The sequence below is a fragment of the Myodes glareolus genome, chromosome 2 (assembly GCF_982192425.1).
Source record: "Myodes glareolus chromosome 2, mMyoGla1.1, whole genome shotgun sequence".
In the NCBI taxonomy this organism is placed as follows: Eukaryota; Metazoa; Chordata; class Mammalia; order Rodentia; family Cricetidae; genus Myodes; species Myodes glareolus.
This window is the reverse complement of record NC_142027.1, coordinates 111,973,627-111,992,177: the sequence shown is the minus strand read 5'-3', so window position 1 is coordinate 111,992,177 and position 18,551 is coordinate 111,973,627. Positions and strand designations below refer to the sequence as shown.

The following is an 18,551-nucleotide window of genomic DNA, read 5'->3' as shown; positions in this document are numbered from 1 at the left end:
GTCACCACCCAACTTATACAGTGCTAAAGATGGGAGCCAGGGCAAGCGCTCAACCAACCGAACCTCAGCTATAAGGTCTCATGTAGTCCAGGTTGGCCACACATTTGCTATGTAGCTGAGGATAACTTTGAACTCCCGATTTTCCTGCCTCCATCTCCCCAACCCTGGGATTACAGGCATGTGCCAGCAACACCTATCCCTTTTAATCCGACTTCTGTCTGAGGCACAGATATGAAGCAGGAATGTAGCTCAGTTGGTGGGTACGTCCCAGCATGCTTTGCGCAAAGCCCTGGGCTCAATCACCCAGCAATGCATAAACCAGGCCTGCTTGAAAGCAGCCTGAGCTACAAAAGGGCTTGCCTCAAAAATAAAACAAAGATCAAAACAAACAAGAACCCTCAAAAGACAAAATTAGTAACAAGCAAGAAGCACAAAACGATGGAAGGCAACGGGGGGGAGTGGCTCCCCAAAGGAGATGATGCCAGAGCTGACCTCAGCAATGCAGTCATCAAGGGGGACGCCTGCCCCACCCCAGCCCAAAGTACCCACCTCCTAGGCCACAGAGCTGAGCAGACTTTGAAGGCTTGCCAAATGACTGGCTGCCCAGGAAACCCAGCCGCCAGCCTGGGCCGCCCACGTGTCGCGGTCAGGGTTGAGCAGGACAGTGGCCTTGGCTGGAGGCTGGGCAAGTGAGTGAGGTGGGGATCAGGGATGCAGAGCCCAGGGGAGGAGCAGGAAGTGGTAGGTGAAAAGGTGAAGACACCAAGATGGGCCACGGGCCTTAACGCCCCTGGACCAAGGACATTCAAGCAAACAGGAGTCATATATAGATGGGCTCAAAGCAGGTGCCGGGCTCAAAGGGTAAGGGGTTATGGCAGATGGAATGCTGCCCCCCAGAGTCACAGCTGGAGTTTGAGAAGTGGGGATTAGGGCAAGCCTGCAGCAGATAGGAAAATATCAAAGACGTGATTTGGGGGCACAGAGTCCTGAGGAGGAGACATTGAGACCAATCTCAAACATAGAACTCAGATGTCCACATGGATGCCCATACCCTAGGAAAGAAAGAGCAGGAACAGAAGGAGCTGGGCCTCAATGGGTGAAGGTTGCCCAAGGCCCAGGTAGGTTAAGGGGTTGTGGGGCTGGGCACCCAGACTGGAGAGACAAGATCTGAGAGACAGGCAGGGTACAGAGAAGACCTCATGATCTGAGAGACAGGCAGGATACAAAGACCTCAAGTGGATGGCAAGAGGTGGAAGAGCAAGCAACAGACAAGCGAGAAAAGAACAAAGGTGTTATCAGGGAGGTTAAAGAAGGCTGGCCACTGACACTCTAGGGGGGAGGCAGGTCAAAGGTCAGGAAGGACACCAAGACAGACGGAGGCCGGAGGGGGGGGGGCGGTGCTGAGAAGCAAACAGAGTGGAAGGTGGAGGCTGGGGGAGTCTGGTAAGAAAGAGACACGGAATGGACTCTAACTAGCTTCCTTCTTTCGGAAGGAAAGCAGGGTCGAACGGACACACACACTACTCCAGGTCAAGGATCATATTTCCCAGCCCCTCACACACACAGGGTTGAGGACCACGTGCAGTCTGACACCCAGACTCCGCACCCTTTCCACAGGTCCCAACACTGGTTAGAAACGCAGATGACCATCTCAAAGGCCAATAAAGGATCCCACCCCATGGTCAGTTTCTGGTATGTTCCATCTGGTGGGAAGGCCAGTGTGGTGGTCCGACCTCAAAGCCTGATGTGGTGGGAGATGGTGACCCCCACCCACTCCCCTTTTTGTTCTGTCCACTGCTGACAGAGGGAGCCAGCAACAGTGGCTGGTACACAGCAGGTGCTCTCTCAGCAGTTACACATCAAGGGGCAACCACAACGCATTGGAAGAAAAGCATTGTTGGCCGATTCCTGCATTGTGTGCGCACCCAAGATATGCGTCAACAAAGACATGTTGAAGGCAATAAGTCAATTAACTTTGTTTGCTTGCTCTTCTAAGACAGGGTCTTCAGGAGTCCAAGCTGGCCTCCCAATGTGCAATAAAGCTAAAAATGACCTTGAACTCCTGATCCTCCTGCCTCCCCCTTACCAGGGCTGGGACCACGGGTGTATGAGCCACACTTAGCTCACGTGGTGCTGGGGATGGAATCCAGGTTTCCTGCATATAAGGCAAGTACCCTATCAACGGAGCTGCAGCCCCAGCTCTAGGCCAGTTAATCTTATGGGGTCATCATTATACAGGTGATCCATCCTCAGCTTAAATGGTTGTATCTGGATGGCTGAATAACTGGCAGGCGAGGAAGTAGAGGGTGCCAGCGTTTTCACATCAAACCCTCCTGCAAACACTAGCAACTGCCTGGCATCCCCCAGCACGGGGCTAAGGGCATGGCTCAGCTATAGAGAACCTCTCTAAAATTCCACAATGAGGGGCTTGGGTGTGGTTCGGAGGTAGAGCTCTTGCCTAGAATCTCCCAGTGAGAGGCTAGGGATGTGGCTCAGTGGTAGAACACCTGCCTAGAATTCCCAAGTAAGGGGCTGGCATGAGGCTCAGAGGCACAGCCCTCACCTTGCCAGTACCCTCGTTGCTCAGCTACCACATAGCAAAAAGGTATCAACAGTTCTGGCCAAGATGAGGGCTGTAGGTGAGACCACGTGCACAGCATCTGGCAGGCTAGGCCACCCTGAGCGCTGGTTACTGAGCAACTGTGATATCACCAAGTGCTGCCCCACCCCCTCCGTCGCTCTGACATCAACTCTCCCTGTCCTCTCTGTTCCCTGCCACAGACAAGGGAAGCAAAGTGGGCCATGCCAGCCTATCATTCAGCCGGGAGCCCCGGGGACCCTGGTTCCCAGCGGCAGATTCATGCTTATCCACACTGGTATACCAATCAATACAATCATCCCAGGACAGGATGGATCTTAGGATGTAGTGCAGAGAAGCCAGATTTGGGGCAGTGCCAGCCCCAGGGGCGAGGTTGTGGTGGGAGGCCCAGGATGGTGTCTCTGGAGACCCCCTGGCCAGACGTAAACAGGCCTTCTGAGAAAACCTAAGAGGTGGAGGGGTATCAGGTCCTTTCCTGTCGGGAAATGAAGGCAGAATGGAAAACAGCCAAAGGCTCTAAGATGATCTAACCCTAGGCGCTGGCTGGGGGGTGGAGTGGGTGGGAACTCTCCCTTCTGAGTAGGCTGCCCCTCCCGCTGCGGCCTGCCCTTCTACCCGCAGAGCCCCAGAAAGGCTATTCCTATTCCGGGCAGATCAGGACACTCGGCTTCCAATACCACACGAGAGTCTAGGCATGGTAGGCACCTACCCACCACAGCCTGTTTCCCTATCCACAAACAGAACTCAATCTATGCGTTAGTTACCTGAGGGCTCTCTTGGCCTCAGCCACAGCAGGCAGGACTATAAGCCCTTCTCTCTCAGTCTGGTCTCTTCCACTATCTGAATCCACTTCAAACATTTTCTACAGTCATCTGGCCCTGTGTCCTGCTGACCCTGCCCCCCGCCTCTACCTGAACACACTCCAGCCCCTCTCCCATCTACTCGAATTCTAACCCCTAGGCCGAATCATCCAAGGTTTGAAGCACAATTAATAAAAACTCAGAGAGAAAAATTGGGGTTCAACCTGAAGATCAGAAAAGCAAAGCAGCTAGCCACTGGCTCTTAGCTCTACCTCAGTCTGAAAATGGGTGATCCTGCCTCCAGGAAACCACAGAATGAGACTGAGAGCTGTCCCCTCCCATTTTATAATCCTCTCTAGTTCTGGGATTAAGGGCGTGCACCACTACCACCTGGTTTCTATAGCAAACTAGTGTGGCTACTGGGATTAAAGGTGTGTGTGTTATTGTTGCCTGGCCTGTAAGGCTGGCCAGTGTGGCTATTTTACTTTTCTGATCTTCAGGTAAGCTTGCTTGCTTTATCTCTCTCTCTCTCTCTCTCTCTCTCTCTCTCTCTCTCTCTCTCTCTCTCCATCTATCCACTTGGTTTTTTGAGACAGGGTTTCTCTGTAGCTTTGGAACCTCTCCTGGAACTAGCTCTTATAGACCAGGCTGGCCTTGAACTCACCAGAGATCCGCCTGCCTCTGCCTCCCAAATGCTGGGATTAAAGGCATGCACCACCACCGCCCAGCAAGCTTTATTTATTAAAATACAAATGAAATGCCACTACATTTCCCCTTTTTGTCTAAAATTAAAAAGAAGGCTATAACTAATATAAGAAAAACTATATACAATAAGTACAATGACTATATTCAATATATATAGGCAACAAATACATCAACAATGTCTAGTCCATTTGCATTTGACAAATTCAGAGGAAATACTCCATATCTATCCTATCTTGGTGGGTCCAAAGTCTTGTACCTAATTTACTTTCTATCATAACTTGCTTTCTGCACCAGGTAAGAAAGAAAGCTAGAACTATCTAGTCTTTGACTCCCTCAGAGACCCAAGAAGGAAATAACATTAACTGAGTAAGCAGGAAGTGCAAACAAGCAACTTCCAAAAAATGTGAGTAATGACAGAAATAGCTGGCTGCCTATACAGTCACCCAAAGTTTCTCTGCAATGCTGAAGGATCCATCCTTGGCCTACAGGCCTAGCATATCCAACAGACTTTTCTGTGAAGCAGGACAGTCTAAAGGACTATCCCTACTTGTCTTGACAATATTTGGCAGTCACTTTCTTTTGTGTCCTGCCTGTCCAATTAGGACAGCATACCGTCAGCAGTTGAGGTGAGATGATTTTCTCGCCCAGTGTCTTACTTTTGCCACAAAGAATGTCAACTCCATGTGGAGTTTCTTCAATGCCCACGATCTTCACTGAAGTAGACTGGTGCTGCCAGGAGCAGACAAGTCTCATTGTCATAAAAAGCAAGAGCTTAGGTTATTGAAATATCTTAAATGCCATATTCTGTAGATCTTGGAAGTGTTTGAGGATGACCTGTCTGAAATATATCTTTGCTTGACCTTGAAAACATACCTAATGTGACTACAAGTTCAATTATACTAGGTGATCAACTACTAACCTGCATTTCCTTATTAAGCAAAACTAGTAGTTGCCTTTTAAAAGTAGATTCAATAATCTACCTTTTTATCTTACCAAGGTTCTCTTCAGGACACCATCGCAGCCCCTCCCCCCACCAGGCTCAGCCCTAACCCAGTCTACCTTCATCCACCTAATGCTGTGTGACTCTAATGAACTGGACAGAAACCCTTGTCTTGTGAGCTGGCTGCAATCCTAGAACAGAAAAGAAGAGCTTATGTTCTTATTTTATGTTTTGAAGACAGTCTCATGTAACCTAGGCTGATCCCAAACTCCCTATGTAACCAAGGCTGACACTGAACTTCTGATTCTCCAGCCTTCGTATTCTAAAAATTGGTTGGGATTGCATGTGTGCACCACAATGCCCAGGTATGTGATGCTGCCAAGAGACCCAAGACCTCATACATGATATACAAGCACTCTTCCAGCTGAGGCACACCCAGCCCCTCACTAGGGGATTCTAGGCAAGAGCTCTACCACTGAGCCACACCCAGTCCCTCACTGGGGGATTCTAGGTAGGTGCTCTACCACTGAGCCACACCCCAGTCCCTTGCTGGGGGATTCTAGGCAGGGGCTCTACCACTGAGTCACACCCAGTCCCTCACTGGGGGATTCTAGGTAGGTGCTCTACCACTGAGCCACACCCCAGTCCCTTGCTGGGGGATTCTAAGCAGGGGCTCTACCACTGAGTCACACCCCAGCCCCTCACTGGGGGTTCTAGGCAGGAACTCTAATGTTGAGCCACGCCCCTGCCCACTTACTTGTTGCCCTGCCCACCTTTTATCCTACCTAAGCTCAGAAGTCTTCAGCACTCCTGGGGACCTTAAGAGGATAGATGCAGGCCCATCCACTGGAGACACAACACCTACACCAGAATAAACCCCAGGCAGCTGGGCGTGTGACTCATGCCCACGAGTCCTCCATTCAGGGGACCGAGGCAGGGGCAAATCCTGAGTTAAAGGTCAAACAAAATAAAATCCAGGGCTTGCATACCCAAGCCTAGAAGCTCCCATCCCAGGATGGGGCAATATTGAGACATCCCATCTGCCAGTCTCCTGAGATTTCTCCTGGAGGAAGCTTGTCTTGGTTGTTAGACCCCCACGCACACCTATCAAACTCTAAGCACTGTGATTTCTGGGGTTCGAGCAGATGTAAGGGGATTTAAGAGTTCCTCCAGGGGAGGCTGGGGTTCTGAAGAGTAAAACCCAGCGCCTCTCTCCCCTGTGAACCACAACCAAGCTCTTCCAGGCTTCTCTGCAGTGCGTTTTCTTTTCCTCCACTGGGTGTTTTAGATCATGCCCTGGCCACCATATATAATGGTGCATGTAGTACGCATGCCACCAGACCTGTCTTACTTTCTGCTTTGACATGGGGTCTCACTGAACTGTGCATCGACATCCCTGCTGAAAGGATGTCCTAGACCCCCTAGGTATGACGTAGGTTGCTCAGGGATGTGACCGTGAGTCAGACTAGTTCTGTCCCGCCTGGCTTTGCTGGAATTGACTCTGCCCATGAGCACAACAAACAGAAGGTCTCTCATTTGTGGCTGGGCCTCAAGGCTCAGGCGGCAGGACTCAGAGGAGGGACTCATAACACGAGCTTGGAGAAGCCAAGAAGATCAAGGACATGCGCCACAAAAAAGGTCTTCCAAGCTGAGACCGGCAAACAGTTACTGGGCCCAGGAAACCGACTAATACATAAACATTCTTTATAGCCGGGCGTGGTGGCGCACACCTTGAATCCCAGCACTCCGGGAGGCAGAGGCAGGTAGATCTCTGTAAGTTAGAGGCCAGCCTGGTCAGGCTCCAAAACTACACAGAGAAGTCCTGTCTCGGGAAAAACAAAACCGAAAAAAAAAAAAAAAACCAAAAAAGTGATCCTCAGCTACACCAGGAGCTGAAGACCATCAAGTTCAATCCCTGGAATCCACATAGTAGGAGAGAACTGACCCCCAAATCGACTCCACATGTGCCCCACAACGCACACACATACACCAAGAAATAGTCTCCCCCACCCCCCGAGATTCTTCTTTATTCCCATGATGCTCAGAGGGATGAAGTCACTTGCCTGAGGCTACTCGGCAGGTCAGTGGTCAAGCTGGAACTTGAACCCACTCCTGCCAGGCTTCAAAGGCCCTGTCTGATGTTTGCAATGCCCTCCACGGTGAGTTGGGGATGCCCTGAGGAGGTGCATGGCCTCTGACTCAGGAAGACCAAAGAGCGTTTTAGCTTAGAGGTGCTGAGACCAGAGTCTCAGGCTGTGGCTGGCCCAGGGTGGGCGGGCAATGGATCTGGATCAAAGAGGAGGATGTGGTTTGCCCACCTGCCTGGGAGCAGGGCGGGTGCTGCGGGTGCTGTGTCGGCACCTGGAAGCCAGGGTGCATGGAGGAAGAGGGGCGTCACCTCCCTTGCAGGGCCCCACTCACCCCCAGCCGGGGCCTTGCTGCTAGAAGCAGCTATTCCTGAAAAACCAGCTCCTAGATAAACACAAAGACCAACCTGGCCCAGTCACAAGAACCCCCCAGAAGCGGTTAGGACCACCCTGGAGATTGGTGAGCTGGCAGGGGTCCTGTTCTACTGATGAGCCACCTGGGAGTATCCCAGGTCCTGTCCGCACCAGTTACTGGCCCAGAGTTTTCCAGAGTCTCTCACTGAGTGCTGGTCCCAAGGGTCCAACAATTAAGGAATTAAGGAGACATAGAAGAGATGCAGGGTGGGGGTGGGGTGCTGAGGTTGGCAAAACTTGTCATGGGAAGGCAAGAATAACCAGAGAACCATACAGACACAGACACACACACACACACATACACACACACACACTCAGAGAGAGAGAGAGAGAGAGAGAGAAGTTTTAAAACCTCCAAATTCATGGCTGGGGTTGAAGCTTAATTGTAGAAAGCTTGCTTAGTATGTGTGAGTTTCTGGATTTTTGCCACAGTACAGGGAAGGAACAAAGGAAGGAAGAAAGGAAGGAAGGAAGGAAGGACGGACACGAGAAGAAACAAAATCCACAAAAAACCCACATCTCAGCCAGGAGTGGTCGTGTACACTTGTGACCCCCAGCTCTCAGGAAGCTGAGGCAGAAGGATCAAGAGTTCAAGACCAACCTGAGCTATATAGTGAGAAGTCAACTCAAAACACTCACAAGGGCAAGCAGGATGGCTTAGCAGGTAAGGGCACTTGTTACCACACCTGACAACCTGAGTTCGACCCCCAGAAGACTAGGACAGAGTTCTTCAAATTGCCCTCTGACCTCCAAATGTGCACTGTGGCACATGCATGCCCACCCAATCAACAAACCATCGAAAAAAAAGAGACGGGGATCAATTGTAGAGCATTCGCCTCGCAGGCACAAAGCACTCTTCAATCCCCAGCACTGAGTGAATCAGACATGGGGATACACACATGTAATCCCAGCACTGCGTGAATCAGACATGGGGATACACGCACGTGATCCCAGCACTGCATAAATCAGACATAGGGAAACACACATGTCATCCCAGCACTGCATGAATCAGACATGAGGATACACGCATGTAATCCCAGCACTTGAAGGAAAAGAGGAGGAAAGAAGCTAAGAAGTTCAAGGTCATCCTTGGCTAAATACTGTGTTTTACAGGTGGACCTGAGACCCTGTCTCAAGAAATAGGAGGGGAAAAGGAGAGAGGGGGAGGGCCTCATTTATATAAAGACAGACAGACAGACAGACACACATGCATACAAGTGTACACCCAAGGTAATACAGTATGCGCCATTCTGTCTCACATAAGTCACAGTCGCATGGCCTTCCCATCCTGCTTCCCTACCCACAAAAGCAACTTGGAATTTCCACACCAAACAAAGCGGCTACAGCTGTGGATGCATAACCGGGGACCCCCAACTCCCAGCTGACTCCTGGAACAAGGACAACCCAAGAAGTGGACATGACGTCACTCAGCAGCCAGCTCCCCTGCCTGGTACCATCCCAAGCCTAGCTCTCCTGGCCCTAGCATAGATTCTGTTCCAGAGCCCACCTGGGCGGCGGAGGATCCGAGACCAGAGGCCGCGAGGGCGGCAGCAGGAAGGTGTAATTTCATCGCAAGGGCTCGCTGTGTGAGTCACCAGAAACGTCGGATGAAATTCCAGCTCCTGAGACCAGAAGTGGGTGCATTCCTGGCCTCGTGTCAGCTCTCAAAGGGGGCAGGGAAGGTGCTCCTGTACAAAAGGGAAAGAGAGCCGGGCGGTGGTGGCACACACCCTTAATCCCAGCACTTGGGAGGCAGAGGCAGGTGGATCTCGGTGAGTTTGAGGCCACCCTGGTCTACAAAGGGAGTTCCAGGACAGGCTTCAAAACTACAGAAAAAAATCCTGTCTCGAAAAATCAACCAAACAACAAAGAGGAAAGAGCCCCCCCCCCATTTTGGATAGTTCCAAAGCCCACAAGTTCTCTGGGAATGCCTGGATTGTCCCTGAGACGTAGCTGGGGATGTGTTGGACACATCCACACAGTGTCCAACTGAGTGACCGACAGGCCTGGTGTGGAATACCTATAATCCCAAAACTCAGGAAACTGATGCAGGAAGATCTCAGAGTTTGAGACCCATTTTTACAAAATCAGTCTCACGCTAACCCGGGCTACGAGAGTGACCCTATCTTAAACAGAGAGATTACGGATTTAGCTGAGCTGTACAATGCCTACCTAGAATCGCCCAGGGAGGTACAGGAGGCATGGCTCAGCCATGGAATGCTTGCTTAGAGTCCCCCAGCGAGGTATTGCGGACTCACACAAGTCAGCAACAGAGTGCCCACTTAGCAAATGCAAAGCCATTGGTTCAATGGGGGTGAGCAGAAAGAAATCCCAAAAGATTTATTTCTGGTCCAGGCTACACCAAGGACAGTACCGAGTGCAAAAAGCCAGTCTCCAAGGCCAGATACGCTGTCATCCCATCTATGTGACACTCCAGAGACATAAGATTAGAGACAGAACACCGACTGTCAGGGATGGGGGTTGATGGTCTGACAAAGACTGAAGGAGCAACCCCTGCTCTGATAAATGTGGGATCATGTTGGTATGTGCACCAAAAACAAAAAAAAGACCCGTGGTAGTGTAGGCTTGTCGCCAGCTGTCCCCCAGCCAGTCAGCCAGAATATACATCCCTAGCCATGGCTGGTGAGAGGCACTCATAGGTGCTATCTGGAAATTACCACTAAGGGCAAGAGTCCTGCACATTACCCATTGGCTGGTGAAATAGCCAATGGATGGGTGGAAAAATAAGACTCCCCTCTTTTCATTTTGTTTTCAATCTTCTTCATTAAATTTAATATAATTTTTATGTGTATGTGCTAACGTGAGTTTATGTGTACCACGCGTGTACAGGAGCCCAAGGAGGCCAGAAAACGGCACCAGAGACCGGGGACTAGAGTTTCAGGTGCTGGCGAGTTGATGGAGAACCAAACCTGGGTCCTCTGCAAGAACAGCAGCGCTTTTAACAGCCGAGACCCCTCTCCAGACACAATCCAAAAGTGTTGTTTTATTTTTGAGACAGTTGATAGGTTGCCCAGGTTTGGTCTCAATCTCATAATCCTCCTGCCTCAGTCTCCCTAAGCCACACTCTCACAAACACATATACACATAATAATCAAAAATGAAATCTTGGGTTTCGAAAGATGGCTCAGTGGTTAGCACTAGACCTTGCAGAGGACCAGGGTTCGATTCCCAGCACCTACAGGATGGCTTGAAATTGTCTGAAACTTCAGTTCCAGAGGATCTGATGCCCTCTTCTGAATTCCCTGGGCACTGGGCATGCAGTTAATACACAGAGAAACATGGGTGCAAAACACTCACACACATAAAATAACGATAACAATAAAAAGTAAATAAAAACGTTTTATAAAAATGAAGAGAGACTCAAGCTAGCCCTTGTTCAGTGCCACCATGCAACACCTCAGGTCTGCATCAGAGCGCCCCCATCGTCATGAGGGCCTTCACAGTGGGGTGTGGTGAATCTTAGCACTCGGAGACAGAGGTGGCCAGAGCTCTGTGAGATCAATGCTAGCCTGGTCTACATAGCAAGTTCCAGGCTAGACAGAGCTAAACAGTGATATATACATACCCTGTCTCAAAGAAAAAAATATTGCCAGGTGTGGGCCCCTTAATCTTGTACCCTAAGAACCATAAACTAAAGAAATCTCCACCCATGAACTCTTACCCAGCCTGCAGTATTCAGTTATAGCCACAGTAAATGGGCCGAGAGACTTGCGCTCATTTCATGGCCCCCAGGGAGGCAGCCCTTCTCCCCAGGCTGTGACACAGGAAGAGATGCAAACTCCCTACCTCAGCACTGTAATGGGGACAGCAGAGACACCGCTCCTAGTGCTCAGTTTTGGCTTTACAATTTTGTTTTGTTTTGTTTCTTGGGTTTTGTTTTTTTTCGGGACAGGGTTTCTCTATGTAGCTTTGGAGCCTGTCTTAGAACTCATGTTGTGGACCAAGCTGGCCTCGAACTCACAGACATCTGCCTGCCTCTGCCTCCCAAAAATAAACCCCAAAGCAAGAGGTTCTTATACTTGGGATCTGAGAGCCCTAAATCTTCATGTCACCCAGACCTCCAGGGGACCTCAGGCCCCAGTGAAATAAACTGTAAATTCCACTCAAAAAGTTAAAGACAAGCCCGGCAGTGCCACACACCTTTAATCCCAGCATTCAGGAGGCAGAGGCAGGTGGATCTCTGCGAGTTTGAGGCCAGTGTCTACAGAGTTCCAGAACAGTCAAGGCTACACCGAAAAAAACCCTTTCTCGAAAAAACAAACAAACAAACAAATATTTTAAAAAAGGGGGGGCTGGGGAGATGCCTTAGTTGGCAGAGCGCTTGCGGCTCAAAGGTGGGGACCCGTGTTTAATCCCCAAAACCCACAGAGAATGCACAGCATCAGTGAGGTGGCTCAGTGGGTCATGGAGCTTACCACCAACCTGACAGATCTGAGTCCAGTCCCCAGGACCCACGTGGTGGGAGGTCAGAACCAATTCCTGAAAGTTATCCTTTGAACTACACACACGCGCTCTGGTGCGCACACACGTGATACACACACAACAATAATTAAAGTCGGGCATGGTAGTGCTTCTAATCCCAGCACTGGGAAGGCTGAAATGGGCAGGTCCTTGAGGGTCATGGTCAAGCTTCCATGGCAAGCACTAGGCCAATGAGAGACCCTGTCTCAAAACTCAACAGTTAGCGAAATCACTCAGTGATTAAGGCATGGACTGTCCTTGCAGGACTCCAGTGTGGCTCCCAGCACCCATGTCAGGTGGCTCATGACCACCTGTACCTCCAGTTCCAGATCATCAGTCACCCACCTCTGGCTTCCACACACCAACACAAGCATGTGGCATGGGCGCACGCACAAACACGCGCGCGCGTGCGCACACACACATAAAAATAAAACAACTCTAAACAAACAAAACCAAGGTGGAGAAACAGTACAAGGCAGACAGCTTCTGAGAAGCAGAATATCCAGGGCTGGAGAGATGGCTCAGTGGTTAAGAGCACTGACTGCTCTTCCAAAGGTCCTGAGTTCAATTCCCAGCAACCACACGGTGGCTCACAACCACCTGTAATGAGATCTGGTGCCCTCTTCTGACCTGCAGGCATACATGGAGGCTGAACACTGTGTACATAATAAATAAATAAATGTTTAAAAAAAAAGAAAAAAAAGAAGAAACAGAATATCCAGAGCTACACACACACACACACACACACGTATACATACATATTCACACACAAAAAAAAAAGTTAAGAGAACTATAATCAGGCCAACTTGCTCTGTCTCTGTTCCTGGAGCCTTAATTTGGTCCCTGACCCCAAGCCCCTCCCTTCTCCTCCCCGCCCCCGTATCCTCGGTCCCCTACAGAACAAAATTATAAGGCTAGCGATAAACCCCAGGATCTCCAGCTCAGGGTGCTCTATAAATGAACAGTAGTTCTTAGTTAAACTGCGTCATCCCTGACTTATCTGCAGTCCAAATTTAACCGGCCATTCTTATTTTTATTAGCTAAATCTAGACATCTGCAGCAGGTGGTCCTGAAGGAGGGAGACAGGTGAACCTGTGAAGGGCTCCAGGCCAACCAGGCTCCGCTCCGGGTCAAGAAAGGTGTCTGGAACGAGAGTCCCACCCTCCCTGTCCAGAACACACTCCATGAGTCATCCCACACCCAGAGATGGATAAAGTCCATCCACCGAGGAGAAACTCATCTCCCTGAGCCGGAGCTCGGAGACTCTTCCTGTCCATAACCATCACCTGGGCGCTGTGTCCGAAACTGACAAAGCAGCCAATCACAGGCCTGTCAAGTTAGGTCCTTCTAGACCGATGACCCAAGGTGGGTGCAGGGGCGAAGGCTCCTCTTGGGTCACAAGGCAAGGCAGGGATGAACTGCAAGAAGAACACAGGCTCCCCAGCTTCCCAGCACCCTGTGTACCCCCAATAGGTTGCTGAACTTAAGTGACCACCAAAACAGGAAGACTAGAAGGAAGAAAGATGTCAAGTCAGCCATGAAGATCTGCCGACGGGGAGGTAGACTCAGAGTCACATTAGCTTTCTGTTATTTATTTAGTGTGGTTTATAACAAAATCTCTGTCATTCCATTTTAACAACAAAGACTCGGGAACCAGATGCTGGGGTGAAAGCCTGCTAGCTCAGAGAGGTAGAGGAAGCACCCAGCTGGCCATCCTCCGCAACGTCCCAGAAACCTCTCCTTTCCCCTACCATCTCAAACATCTCTCAAACTCGATATCCCTCCCTTCTTCTTCCTGTGTGTCTCTCTATCCATCCTCCTGCATCCTGTCTTTTTCTTTCTTTCTTTTTTTTTTTTGTGCACTGGTGTTTTGCCATGGATGCTGGGTCCCCTGGAACTGCAGTTACAGCCAGCTGTAAGTTGCATGCGGGTGCTGGGAATTGAACCCAGGTCCTCCGGAAGAGCAGTCAGTGAGCCATCTCTCCAGCCCCATCCTGCTTCTTCTCTAATGTTTTTTTTTTTTTTTCTTAATAATCCAATGTTCACTCATGGTCATCCGGTTGCTTGCTCTGCCTCTTGACCGATGGTTGCCTTTATCCTATTTACAATATTCAAGCAGAAAGCTCTTGGATTAAAGGTGTGTGCCGGAGCTGAGTCACACCACAGCTAGAATCAGGTTCTTCCAGTAAATCATGCAATCTCGGGGGTTACAGTGTGATCAAATATCCTGCAACAGTTCTGCATGTGTGTACGCGAGTGCACACAGAGGCCAAAGGCCTCCCGGGCTGTGCCTCTGCAGGCATCATCCACTTTCTTTTCGTTTGTTTTGTTTTGGAGACAGAGTCTCGACATGTACCCAAGCTGTCCTGGAACTCACGATGTAGACTGGGCAGGCCTCGAACTCTCAGAGATCCATCCATCTGCCTCCACCTCCCCAAGCACCTGCAACACCACCCTTAACTCCCTTGTTGTTTTTTGTTTGTTTGTTTTTGTTTTTTTCAAGACAGGGTTTTTCTTTGTAGCTCTGAAGCCTGTCCTGGAACTCCCTCTGTAGACCAGGCTGGCCTCGAATTCACAGAGATCCATCTGTCTCTGCCTCCCAAGTGCTGGGATGAAAGGCACGCGCCGCCACCACTGCCTGCCTTGTTTTGTTTTCTAAGACCAGGTCTACCGCTGGAACCTGACACTCACCGAATAGGCTAGGTGAGCTGGCCAGCAAGCCCCAGGGTCCACTTGTCTCCTTGTCCCCATTACTGAAAAGACAAGTGCACACAACCACACCTGGCTTTTCACACAGGTACTAGGATTGAATGTACATCCTCATGATTAGGTGCCAAACTTTCCCTATTTCCCCAGCTCCAGTCAGGGTTGTTAGACCACAGACATGCGTGTTGACGGGGGCTCCCTGCTCCTCCATGCTACTCCACTCCTAAGGTCCGAAATCTATCCTTCTCCAGGTCCACCTCCACGGTAAGTCTCCGCTGGGACCTCTCTAGTCTCTGAAGGGTCCATATCTCCATCTCTCTTCATCCGGGAGTGCCCTTATGCAACCTCTGAGTTCACGCCAAGTGTGGTGGCACTTGCCTGCAATCCTAGTACTTCGGAAGGCTGAGGTAGAAAGATCATGAGTTCAAGGACAACCTGGGCTACATAGTGAGACCCTGTTTTAAAGGAATAAAATAAAAACCAACTCAGCATGTGGTCTGAGCCCTCAGTCAGGATCCTGCTCTACTCCCTGGAGCTTCTGAATTAACTTCCACAAATCTTGCTTTTCAAGCGTCTATCAAGGTTTCTGCAGGCCCAGGCAGCTGGTTTGTCCCAAAAACCCTGGCTTGTGTCACTGGCTGTTTGCTGCACAAACGAACGAACACACACACACACACACACACACACACACACACACACCTGAAGCATCTGGAGAGCAAGATGCAGGAAGAATCAGGCTGGGGGGGTCACAGTACCAGCCTAATGTTTGGATGAACACATAAGTTGGGATAACTTGACAAAGTGTTCCTTGGGTACCAGGAATGGAAGATGTCCTAGAAAGACACTAGGACATGCCTGTAATCCCAGAATTTGGGAGACTGAAGCAGGAGGATTGTCCTGAGTTACAGGTCAGCCTGAGTTATAAACTAACTACCTAGCCAGGCCATGGTGGCTCACACCTTTAATCTCAGCAGAAGCAGGCAGAGTTCTGTGAGTTTGAGGCCAGCCTGGTCTACAGAGCTAGTTCCAGGACAGTTAGGGCTGTTACACAGAGAAACCCTGTCTCGGGGGGAAAAAAAAAAGTAACTACCTAATTAGTCTAGTCCTTCACAGCATGAGTATGAGGGCACACGCGCATACACAGAGAAAATTAACAGAGGATTTCATTCATTCATTCATTCATTCATTCCAACATGTGAATTCAACAAGTGACTAACAAAGCTCCCATCCCCACTCACATCGTGTGCAATCAAAGGAACACACTTGAAGAGCTAAGTAAGACAGGGCCAGAAGAAAGCCAGGACAGTATGGCAACACAGATGTGGTAGGCTCTGGGGACAAAACATAACTCGGCAACTCTTAAAGTTTGAAAGAAAAGAGGAAAATTCTACAGGCTTCCACACCGTCCCTTAGAAGGATCCTCTGAGTGCTTCCGGGGTGTCGTCGCAGAGGGCCAAGGTGAGAAACACCGGGGTCTAGGAGGCCAGGAGATGCTGTCTGTGGTCCCGAGGTCACAGTTAAGACATGATGAATACCCCCGAGCCTTCCCACCCGGGAAGCTCAGCTCGGGTCCCCAACAACCCAGCTATTACCCAACTGTGCACGCCCCAATCTCTGCACATGCAGCAATTGAGCAGCTGCCTCCGAGACCTCTATTATTATGTCTGCCTTTCGGACTGTTTCCAAGTCCCAGGCACTAGACTGCCGCGTGTCAGGGGCCGGCTGGGCTCCTGGGAGCCTGTCTTACATGACAGCAAAAATGTCATTAGTATGTAAACAAATGACCCTTCCCCCACCCCCCACTCCGCATCGAGACAAATCACTTAGTAAGTTAGACATGCCCCTCAAGATACTGTCCCCAAGACCAAACTCTTGTGTTCAATGACCAGACAAGGAAGCTTGCACACAGACCCAATCCTTTCTTATTTCCCCTGTCTGGGATCCACTGGGACCCTTGGAGTTGGAACTGGCAATTTCTAGGTCATCCTCAGAGCTGGCTATAGAATGAGATACAGAGCAAGCTTTCCACAACACCGAAGCAGGCTAGGGGGTTCCGACACCCCCCACCTCCGGGCTAGGCCTGTTTCTAGGTCTGCCGATAGCGTCTCTAAAGAGGCCAAAGTCAATCTCAGCCACTTCTGAAGCCCTGAACAGGTGACTTACTATGTGGAGACACCGGACAGTATGGGCACCCCATTTTGATGCCCCACTACCCAGCCCCTCCCAGCTGCCAGCCACCAGCCTCCTACCACTTCCTCTTGCTCCAAATAGAATAAATAATCGATGTCGGTGCCCTTTCCCTCTGGGAATGACGCTGCTAAAATAAATGAACGGATCAAGGCACCTCCCAAGGCCAGAGACTGGAAGGCCACCACAGAGGAACGCGGAGCACTGACCGCTGAGAACCCCGGACGCTGCTCTGCACTCGGAGCAGTAAGAAAAGCCCCTACTAAATCCCCAGTCCTCTTTAAAAAAAAAAAAAAAAAAAGCCGCGGCGGTCCGGCCACCCCACATTCCAGATACACACTCCATAGGTGAGCCCAGCTCCTGAGTTCCTTCACTTCACCAGGATGGGGGACCCAGGAACTGCCACCTCAAGTCTACTCTCGGGATGCCGGGTCACCAGAGCAGATGCCAAAGCTGGAGCTCAACTAGCCTCCTGACTGGGCAGAAGAACTCTAAGAGCCACGTTCCCCCAGCTTTCCCTGGGGCCTAGGCCAGGGAAAGGTTGCACTCCCAGCTCCTGCCGGACTGCAAGGCTGGGTGTCACAACGATCAAGATCACTTCTCGAGACTCCGGATGGGGAGACGCTAGGCACCCCTTGGCCCCTCCCCCTCCTCTTCAAGAACTCCGAGACCACCCACAGTCGAGGCTCCCCCAACTTGTTCCTTGGCACCCTCTGTGCCCCTTTTAACTGCCACCCTAAGTCTCTTTACCGCCACCCCCAACCAACCAAAGAGGTCCGGCTCCTACCATGCAAGCCGGCCCCTTTACAGAATGACCCCCTAAAAGAAACCACCGCTCTGGGGCAGTGTGCGGACTCAGCTTGCGCTTTGGGAGACGGGAGAGGAAAAAGGGGGGAGGAGGTCTTTAAAAGCCTCTTTCCGACGCCCCCTCCACCAACCTCCCAAGGCAGGGCAGCACCACTGACCTCATTCGCCCAACTGTATCCGGGCCTGCTGGGCTCCAGGCCAGTGGGGCGCCTCTCTCGCCACCTCCGGGGAATGTGAGGGTAAGAGGGGTGACGGCTTTCCCGATTCCAGCAGGTATCCGGAGGGAAGAAGCTGACCATCCCAACCCATCCCCCTCCAAACTCGAATTATAATCCCGATCACGTGCACACACACCCCAAAAGGCGGGCCTTAGAATTGAGACACCTGGAGGGGGAGGGGAGGGGAAGGGACCTCCCATGCACACAACACACTGAAAAGGGGGGGCGGGTGTACAAAATAGGGGCTCAAGGCCAAGGCAAGCTCCTGAGCACCCCCTCGCCATCATTCCCCACCCCATCCCCCACTCCCACCCCACCCCCAGTCAAACTTTCTCCTTTTTTACCTTGCAGGATCCCCAAGCGCTCCGGGCGCCCCGGCCCCGGCCCGGCGGCCAGGACTCGCTGAATCCAGTCGCCACTGGCTGCCGAGTTAATAATCCGGGAATGGGGGACAGGATCAGTGGAGGGAGGGAGGGAAGGAGGGCGGACGCGGTGCGGGCGGCCGGCCGGGGGCTGCGCGGGCCCCCACCCCCGGCGCGGGCTGCGGCGGAGGGCGGGGCGCGGAGCGAGCGCGAAGCCGAGCCCGGGCTCTGGGAGGTTCTCTCT

The 18,551-nt window shown here is 51.1% G+C and overlaps 1 protein-coding gene across 5 annotated transcripts in view; it reads right to left on the bottom strand.

Moving 5' to 3' along the window:
- Gtf2ird1 (GTF2I repeat domain containing 1) overlaps window positions 1-18,055 on the bottom strand; it is a 94,342-nt gene extending 76,287 nt beyond the window's left edge. For 3 of the 5 annotated variants that reach the window (XM_087903564.1, XM_087903566.1, XM_087903569.1), the window contains exon 1: window positions 17,886-18,054. In XM_087903564.1, coding sequence (XP_087759690.1) covers window positions 17,886-18,026 — 141 coding nt within the window. In that variant the 5' untranslated portion in view covers window positions 18,027-18,054. Of the gene's footprint in view, window positions 1-17,885 lie in introns of all 5 variants that reach the window. The other 2 variants (XM_087903565.1, XM_087903568.1) reach the window with 2 other exon arrangements.
- Between the last annotated feature and the right edge of the window lie 496 nt (window positions 18,056-18,551).